This window comes from Merops nubicus, unplaced genomic scaffold (assembly GCF_000691845.1).
Source record: "Merops nubicus isolate BGI_N331 unplaced genomic scaffold, ASM69184v1 scaffold12002, whole genome shotgun sequence".
Taxonomy (NCBI): Eukaryota; Metazoa; Chordata; class Aves; order Coraciiformes; family Meropidae; genus Merops; species Merops nubicus.
The window spans coordinates 4,812-13,882 of record NW_008592909.1 but is presented as its reverse complement, the minus strand read 5'-3'; the positions used below and the strand labels follow the sequence as shown (position 1 = coordinate 13,882).

The 9,071-nt window shown below is 46.7% G+C and overlaps 1 protein-coding gene across 1 annotated transcript in view; it reads right to left on the bottom strand.

Annotated features, from left to right (window-relative positions):
• The window catches only part of LOC103768157 (janus kinase and microtubule-interacting protein 3-like), a gene marked incomplete at its 3' end in the record, with an annotated part of 14,764 nt that extends 7,626 nt beyond the window's left edge, over nucleotides 1–7,138 (bottom strand). Inside the window, exons 1-2 of the mRNA XM_008935294.1 lie at nucleotides 7,004–7,138; nucleotides 3,824–4,321 (exon numbers count right to left, since the gene is read on the bottom strand). Of these exons, the coding sequence (XP_008933542.1) occupies nucleotides 3,824–4,321; nucleotides 7,004–7,138 (633 nt within the window). The remainder of the gene's footprint in view (nucleotides 1–3,823; nucleotides 4,322–7,003) is intronic.
• Between the last annotated feature and the right edge of the window lie 1,933 nt (nucleotides 7,139–9,071).

The window sequence follows — 9,071 nt, the reverse complement described above, 5'->3', positions numbered from 1 at the left end:
CAGCTCTGCCGGGCGGCCTCGGCCGGAGGGATATTTACGTGGGAGCGCTAATTAACCAGCAGCCCGTCAGCAGAGCTGGTGCCAGTTGCTCAGTAATCCCGTGCAGGGTTCAGTGTGCTCTTCCCTCTGCTGCCCGGGGCGATGCCGAGCGCGGTCTGACACCCTGCTGGGTTTAACCCACGTGACTCTTTTTAAATGTATTATTTCCATCGTGATTGTGAACCCAGCACGTAGGGTCCCTGGTTGGGGAATCTCTCCCTGAGATCTTCCCGGGGCCTTTGAAGTCTTCACCTTGAATAATTGATACACCTTTCTGTACAGGGTGACTGCTGAGATACCTTTGTAATACCAAATATGGTTATTTTTCACCATATAAGGAATAAAAGGGAGAAGAAAAAGACTAAATCAATCACCAATAGAATTAATATTTAAAATGTCAGCTTCCTACACTTTTCATCTGATGCTGTCCTTTAAATGAGACACCTTTGTGGATTTACCCCTGCCTTGGAGAGAAGTCTGAGGGAAGTGTCTGTAAACACAGAGGCTCAGAGAGATGCTCAGAGGACAGATCTCCCCTTCCTCTGTGACATCTCATCCCCACACCAGTGTACACTGCTCTAACCTGAGGCATTAGAGCAGGTTATTAAACCTCTCGGTCTCAGGTTTAGGTTGGACATTGGGAAGGCCTGTCCCAGGCTGCCCTGGGAGGTGGTGGAGTCCCCATCCCTGGAGGGATTTTAAGGCTGTGGAGATGTGGTGCTGAAGGGTGTGGTTTAGTGGTGGACTTGGTAGAGTTAGGCTAACGGTTGGACTTGATGATCTTTAAAGGTCTTTTCCAGCTGAAACCTTGGTATCATTCTGTGGCAGTACAGCCATGGCTTCACCAAGGTCTCTGGAGAAGGGCAAACATGCAGGATTTCCCCTCAGAAACCTGGTGAGGACAAAGTTCATTCACTGGCATTGGCTTGGGCTTGATGAGACAATTTGACTTCATTCAGAGCTGTAGTAAGTCAGTAAAATTGACAGGCTGATAGCAGAGCTGGTTATTTTGAAAGCCTGAGCACATTCACCCTGCATGTCCCTCGGCCAAGTCTGACAAAAGAGCACAGTGCTGAGCACCAAAATAAACTCCAGTTTGCTTGAGGTAGACCTGATGGCCGTACGGTTCCTTTTCACAGCTCTATCTTTCCACCACATTTGTTTTTTAAAGGCCATCCAACATTTTTCCAAAGGTCTAAAGTGAGGCGTTAACAAATGCATTCCTGTCTGTCCAATAAAGAGCCCCAGTTTTAGTTTGAAAGGAGAATAATGGATTAGCACTAACTCACCTGTTTAAAGCAATCTTTTCCTGACTCTGTATGGAAGTGTTTCCCTCAGGCTGAGCCCGTGTAGATGTATGCAACTTAGACATGAAAAACTGTTATGCATCACAGATAAATAACTTCAGAAAATTAGTTTATGTTAAAAGGGTTCACATCATTGCAAAGCTAAACATGAATGGGCACAACTCCTCTTTCTCTGTGCTGTCTAAACCGAAAAAGCAGTTTTAATCTGTGTGAAATAAAATTTGCTCAAAGGTTACTGCCCCTTTGATTACAATGACTGAACAACACGTGGCAGGTGAATCAGGGAGCTTTTGGAAAGCTGACCTGGGCCCGTTGGCAGCCCGGGCTGGGTGCCTGCCCACGTTACGTGGAGGTGCCATCCCACCAGCAGGGTGGATGGACCTGCTCACGTGGGGCCAGCCCGTGTTTCTACTGCAACCCTGGGGAGGCTCAGTGAGCTCATTTCATTGGTGGGACCTATCTTAGGAGGGGAAAAGAGTGCTGGTTTTCAGTAACAGTTTAAGTGTTTTGAGAATTGCCTCATTTTCATGGAGAGCAGAGCTTCTCTCATACAAGGTGGCACTGGCTTTTCCCCCAAAAGGGCAGGACCCTGCCTGCAAGGTGCTGGGAGCCAGCAGCTCCCACTGAAATCAATTATGGTCGAGTCAATGGAGCTGAGAGTACTTAAAGTCATTCAGGAAGCACTCAGGGCTTGGGAAAATGATGGCATCATGTAATTTAATTACTACAGTTAGATAATCTGAGTCTTTCAAGCAGGAATTTTAAAAAGTTTGATTTTCAAAGGCAATTTAGAAAACAACCTCAAACCACTTTATTCCTTATAACTAAGGACATATTTATTTTACAGCTTCTACCTCAGAGGCCATTAGCGTGGACTTTTCATGTAACACAGCAGGTTTATTTAGGATGTGCATCAGCCATCCTTTCTGATGGATTAAATCAATGCATCTAGTAATGTGTGTCTGGAGAAGAAAGTACTTACACTGCAGGATGTTGGAGCAGTATCAATAGATCAGTTGGTTATCAGTGATTTTAATATCCTCTTCATAAAAATAAAATAACCTATGAGAGGAAAGAACCCTTGACAGCCTGAGGGGGTGGCTGGAGGAAGGGCACAGAGCACTGCCCTGCCTGGGGCAGCAGCATGGGGGGTTTGCATCCTGAGGAGCTGGTGCCAGGCCTGTGGTGGGCAGGTTCTGCAGGACGTTCTCTGAGGCATGGCTGCACTGCCGTGCTGTGACCTGGGGCCAGTCTGCAAGCTAACGTGTGTTTCAAAATGCCTTTTTAGGATTTGGAGAACAGTCAAGGGCTAATGACTTAGAAGAGAGGTGGATGAGTTTATCCTGAGACACTGAATGCTATAAAAAACCATGGCAAACATAAAAAGATGGTGACTTCAAATAAATACTGAGATGAGACTTCAAAATATACCTCACTAGAGTATGGGTGTTATGTTTGTTCCTGTGTCCTTGGGAATGGCAGCAAGAGCCAAGGGACACAGCCCTGCACCCCAGCTCTGCCCTCACCAGGCCACGAATCGCAAGGCGAGTGTCAGAGCTGGTGGTGGAGAAGAAACCCTCCTAAAACCCAGGAAATGTTGGTGGCCTGCCAGGCTCTCATGCAAAGACTTCCTTCTTGGAAAGAGCTCCCTCCTGCAGGGACTTCTCCCCTTTTCCAAGCAACACGATCGGATTTAATCTCTCCAATGTTTCCAAACACACTGGAGGGATACTCCAAAGCCATGAGCATGTAGCCTTTGAGACTCAAGCTGCTGCACCCGAGACTCAAACGGTTCAATGAGGTTATTGAAGGCTGATCACACACACAGAGACCCAGTGAAGATCTAGATGAGCAATGACAGCTGAGGAACTCAGTAACCCAGAGGTGGGGACCCTGCTGAGTCGCTGCTCATGGGGCCACCAAGGGAGAAGCATCAGCACCTGGCCAGGAGAAACCAGCCAGGTGGGTCTCAGGGAGGAACCCCTTCCTGAATGCCTTTCAGAGTCACTGGGGTCATTGCCTACAGGCTAGAAGACTCACAGTGGGGTGCAGAAGAAAGAGCATTCTGGACTGTATAAAGCTCGTTATGGGAGGAGTTAGCAAAGGCAGGGAAGGGGAGTGACCGAGGAGGATCAGCAGGGAACAAACAGTGGGGAAACAGAGGCATGGGCCAAGAAACATGACTGCTCTGTAGACCTCCCCTAACCAGCTAGTAACCCAAGGCCTCTGCCTGACTCCTGAAATGTAAACAATATTAATAGGCACTGACATAGATAAAGAAGTTCCTTAAAACATCCTAATGGATTTTAAAAAAACATTTTGAGATCTTTACTAGTAAATATAAACCAGATGAGAAGCATTCTCCACCAGTCTGAATGGGCATCGTTACCTGTCTGAGCCCAGCACTGAACTAGCATTTGCTTCCCACCAGTGACAGCCGTGCCAGTAACAGCAGAGCTGCAGAGAGCAACACGTACCAGCCTGCGGATTTCTCTCTCGCACTCCCTCTTAATTCTGCTGATTTCCTCCTGGTGCAGGTGATAGACACTCCTGATCTCTGCCGCTTTAATCTTGTCAGCCTGGATGACCATAGTTAAAGCCTCTTCCACTTGTTTCTTAGCTCCCTTCAGCTCTGAAATTTCTTGCTGCATTTTTATTTTCTCCACTTCGAAGCCTTTCTTGGCCTCCTCCTTCGCCTCCGTCAGCAGCACCGTCTTCACCTTGTCGGGAGCCCCGTCACGTACAGCATTGAGAAGGGTCTGTAGTCTCTGGATTTCGTTATCTTTAATTTTTATTACTCTAAGTAATTCAGCTTCGTGCTGTCTCAAGAGTGTTTCTCGCACAGCTTGGAGCTCCTTCATTTTCTCCTCATGAAGTTTGACTTTGAGCTCTGTCACCACCACTGTACTTTTATGCTGTTCGTGCTCTTTGATCTGCTTAACCTCCTGATTTTTCTCTCTTTCCAACTTGCTGACCTACAAGGCACATAAAAATATTTTTAATCAACAGAATGATTAATACAAATTATGGTATTATCTAAAACTAATACAGATCCCTTAACAATATCAGCCCTTAGTGCTGTTACGTCTGTGCCCTAGAGCGAAAGCCCAGTCAGGCAGTGATACCTCACACAGAGCTACCTGTTTGGAGTTTTAGTCATTCTTTGTGATCAAATGCTTTACTACATATTAAACATCCTCTTTTTAATGAGGTTCTGGGTAAAACTAGGCTCACTGAGCTCTGCCTCACAGCCTTCATGCTCGAGGCTTACAGAAGAGCAGTTCACTCTCCTGAAGCATTCCTGGGGAGAAAAAAAAAACATGACAAAATTAAGAAGTGGGTGTTCACTACATTGTATTTAATTACTGAGATGTTTATTGGGAAAACATTGCTTTTTCCCAATAGATGCATTTTTCTTCCTCATTTGACACAGTAAGGTTTCCTTGCTAGGAATACACCTCAGCCTGCCTCAGAATGAGAACACCTTACACCAAACCATGCAGGTGTAAGGAAAGAACTCTGACATTATGGACAACTTGGAGAATTCTTGTAAGGGAAAAGTAAGTTGTGAAAATAAGAAAAAGAAGCCTGAGAAATTTGTAGCAAAGACATTTCTTTCCCTGGAAACCATCATAAGTGGAAATATCTGCATTTTTAGAGAAAGAGGAACAAAAAGGTATCATTCTGACTTTGCAGATTTTTGGTACTGAGGATAAAAGTCTAAGCTGATCTATTTTTATAATTAAATTATATAATGAAGCTGATTCTATTTTTATAATTAAATAATAATCCCTTAAAATCCTACAGACACTTTAATTTGCCCAATTCGGTGCCTAAAACGCGTGAGTTAACACAATATAAGTATCATAAATTTATGCACGAGGCACCACACCCAGGTGAAGGACCCGTCCCTACCCAAACACTAGAGCAAGTGGATGCTCAGAACTGAGCTAACGTGGGGGCCAGGGGTGCTAGAAACAGACTGATGCTGGAGATTATACATTTAGGAGTCAGTCAGCATCTTGTGGAGTAAGTTTGAGCCCTGACTTTATTTTCTAGCTGGCTTTCTGTAGCAGCTCTCACACCACATCCCCAAAGGAACGTGTGAGCAGTGAGATGCTGAGCACACTCAGGTGCACAAATCCACACTGTGCTGTGCACACACGAGTGTGCAAGACAGAAAGAGCTCTGTGCAAGCCACTGTGAAGCCCTAAACAATTGCATCCTCTCAGGTGCTTTTTAAGCAATGAATTATTCAGAGGAAATAACTAACTGTACCTGACTGCAGAAGGGTCAGATGACATTTCAATTTAAACCCATGCTGTAAGCTCAAAATGCCATAATGAGAAGTGGCTGGGAGGGCAGGGGGGAGGAAACAAGGGTCTTCAGTCTTAAAACTGCAAGTGCTGCTTCACAACAAGAGGATTAAGAGGTGTTCTGTTTTTATACGTATAAACACAACCCCTCCCCTTAGAAGCTTCCTTAAAAATTGGATTCATAGTCTACAATGCCTAATAATGATGCAAATTAAGGGAAAAAGGCAGAATATCACTCTGTCCCTGCATGGTAGTGCGTTTCTGAAATGAAAAAAACACCAAAGTTTATACTGATAAACTAATTTGGAGGATAAGGGAAAAGCAAATCAGTTCTCCATGCCCCGACTGAGCAGTGGTTTGAAGGCTGTGGCTGAAAGCTCTCAGAGAAGAGGCTGGGGCTGCACCAGCGCTCGCTCCGAGGCTCGGGGGGAAACTGTGGCTCCCTAAACTGTGGCAGTCAGAGCAGGAGGCAGAGCTGAGGCCTGTTTCCATACACCTGCAAGCTGTAAGCCAGCAGAGTTTGGGGGATTTTGAACACAAAATCCAAATTAAATTGGTGTAAATGTGAAAGAGGAAAATCATGAAAGAGAATTTCTGAATGGCACAGAACTGCCCTCAGACCCCTCAGTGTGGCCATCCTCAGCAAGAGGTAAATATTTACCAGAAAAAATTGCAGTCAGAGAAACAAAAGCCGTGGACAGCTTTCAGCTCGTCACAATTGTGCCATCTGTTCTGAGCAGCTGTTTGTTTTTCCAGATTTTTGCTGGCATTTAGCCATGTGATTTTTCAAGTTCATTTCTTGCTGGATGGGGAGCAAGCGTGCTGCCCACAGCCGAGTCCTGCCTGCCCAGGGACTGGCCACCCCACTGCTCAGCTCTCCCACCGAGAGCCCTGCCACCAAAGCACCCACACTCTCAGGGGTCTTTTGTACCACACAGGCACATAAAACCAGGGGGGTGTAGGTTGGACATTAGGAAAAATGTCATCTCCAAAGGGGTTGCCCAGGGCTGTGGGGGGGTCCCCACCCCTGGAGGGGTTTCCAAGCCGTGGAGATGTGGGGTGAGGGACACGGGGCAGTGGGGACCTGGCAGGGATGGGGAACGGTTGGACTCCATGACCTTAAAGGTCTCTTCCAAGCAAATGAGATTTGATTAATTTCTGTGATTCTTTACAGGTGCTATAAACATTAGGGGATCAATTCAAACAGCTGCAGTAGCGGGGTTCCCTCTTGTTTCCCACAGGCCAGCTCTGGGTGCCCACACTGCCCAGCAGCGGGGCGAGGAGCGGCCGGGGGCAGAGGCAGCAGCCTGGCCTGGCTCCGCTTGGGGGGGGGATGCACACCTTACTCTTTTCCTGCTGGAGCTCTATCTGGATGTCGGTGAGCTTGGCCCTGAGCTCCTCATTGGCTGCCTGCAAGGCTGCCAAGGCGTCCGGCTTCTCCCCTCTGCCGCGGCTGCTGGAGCCCTTCTTGGACATGGTGAAGGCGCGGCGGGGAGGGTGCTGCCCGGGGGCCCTCTGCCCAGCGCTCGCCCCGGGCTCCTCGTCCTGCTTCAGCCCTCTACATTGTCCTGGGTGCCTGGAGGAGGGAGAGGACACGGCTGTGCCTGGAGGAGGGAGAGGACACGGCTGCTGTCAGGGTGCTGGAGCTGGGTGGGGCAGGAGGCACCCCCAAACGCGTGGTGCGAGGTGCACGCCAGCTAACGTGGGTCCTCCTGGGGTAGACAAGAGCTAGAAACATGGTCAGATGAAACAGCAGTTTGTGTGACACCTCTGCAGAGCAAAACAGTTAAACCACAAACTCTAAATGTTTTCTGTCACTTCATTTGCACTCAAATTCACACAGTGCAGGGGATGAGGAGGTTCAGGAGGGACATCCGAGCACCATCCCTTGGCATTGTCATGGCTTGGAGACAGCAACAGCTGGGAAATGTATTTCAGTACAGACAGAATACTTCACGTGCTTTAAAAAAAGGCAAGAATAATAAAATGGTTCATTTCCTACAAATACTTTCCAGATATCCATGATGAAAATAATAGAAGTAATAAAATCAGCAAGAAGCTACGGAAGCAAGCAGGGATCACCCAAAGGCAGCAGAAGCTTTCCATGTAGGGGTGTGCAATGCATCATCACAGCAGCAATCAATATCTATACAGGCGTATCTAAGGCTGGAAATGGAGTAGGTGCTTTATTTGCATTGAGAGGTTTTGAGTCAAATCTAAGCAAAAAGACCCTGAGCCAAGCAAATTCATCCTGTTAAACAGTAGAGCACCAGGCAAAAGTGGACCCAGAGTCACAGAATTCATTTATTAATATAGTCTGAACTCTATGCCAACTCATTACTCCAAACACATTTAGAAACTATACAAAATAGACAATTTACAATGATAACTTCAGATTTGTCAGTAAAAGAGATACTAATATGCTAAGTACAGTGCTAAAAGCTACGTGCATTCCTTGACTTTTATTTCAAAGTTCTCCAGCAGGACTTTGCCCAAGAATAAGCAGCAGTGTTCTGGAACGGGTGAGTGTTATCCAAGACTGTGCCCAGTTTAGGACATTGTATTATTGGTGAAAGTCAAAGACCCTTTATAATCAATACCATTAACAAAAGAGTGTAAAAGTTATTGAAAACTTGCAAAACCCATATTCTACCTTAGTGTTACTGCCAGACATAGGGAGCCCAAGAGCAAGGCACAAACTCACTGCAGAGAACTTGCAATCTGGGGCAAAGGCAGGCACAGGCAGGGAGACAGAGGGTCCTCTGTCTGTTAATGCCAGTGCTGCATTCATCCAGGGTTCAGAAAACTGTCAGAACTTCTCAGAGGAAAAAACCCTCACAGTGATATGACGAGGGGTAATGGTTTCAAACAGGAAAAAGGGAGATTTAGATTACAAATGAGGAAGAAGTTCTTCAACATGAGGGTGGTGAGACCCTGGCCCAGGTTGCCCAGGGAAGCTGTGGATGCTCCATCACTGGAGGTGTTCAGGACCAGGCTGGATGGGGCTCTGAGCAACCTGCTCTGGTGGGAGGTGTCCCTGCCCATGGCAGTGGGGTCAGGACTAGATGATCTTTAAGGTCCCTTCCAATCCAAACCTTTCCATGATTCTATGAAATCTCTGTAAAAACAAATAGTTAAGCTATTCATCAAATCAAATCCCTGTGATCAGTGACTTGTCTGCACAGAGGTGAGCTTGGCTGACGGTGCCACAGTTTGTCCTAACTTAATTTGAGTCATTTCTCAGAGCTCTTGAGTCAGCAGGAGGGTGTTCAGGTTGCTGTCAGTTCTCTCTCTAAGCAGTATTTAACCTGGTGCTCATCAACAGCACAGACAGACTTAATTTGATAGAACCCTGAGGATAGCAAGAAATTCTGGGCAAAATGCTGTGTCCCAGAGGCCTCGTTCAGCT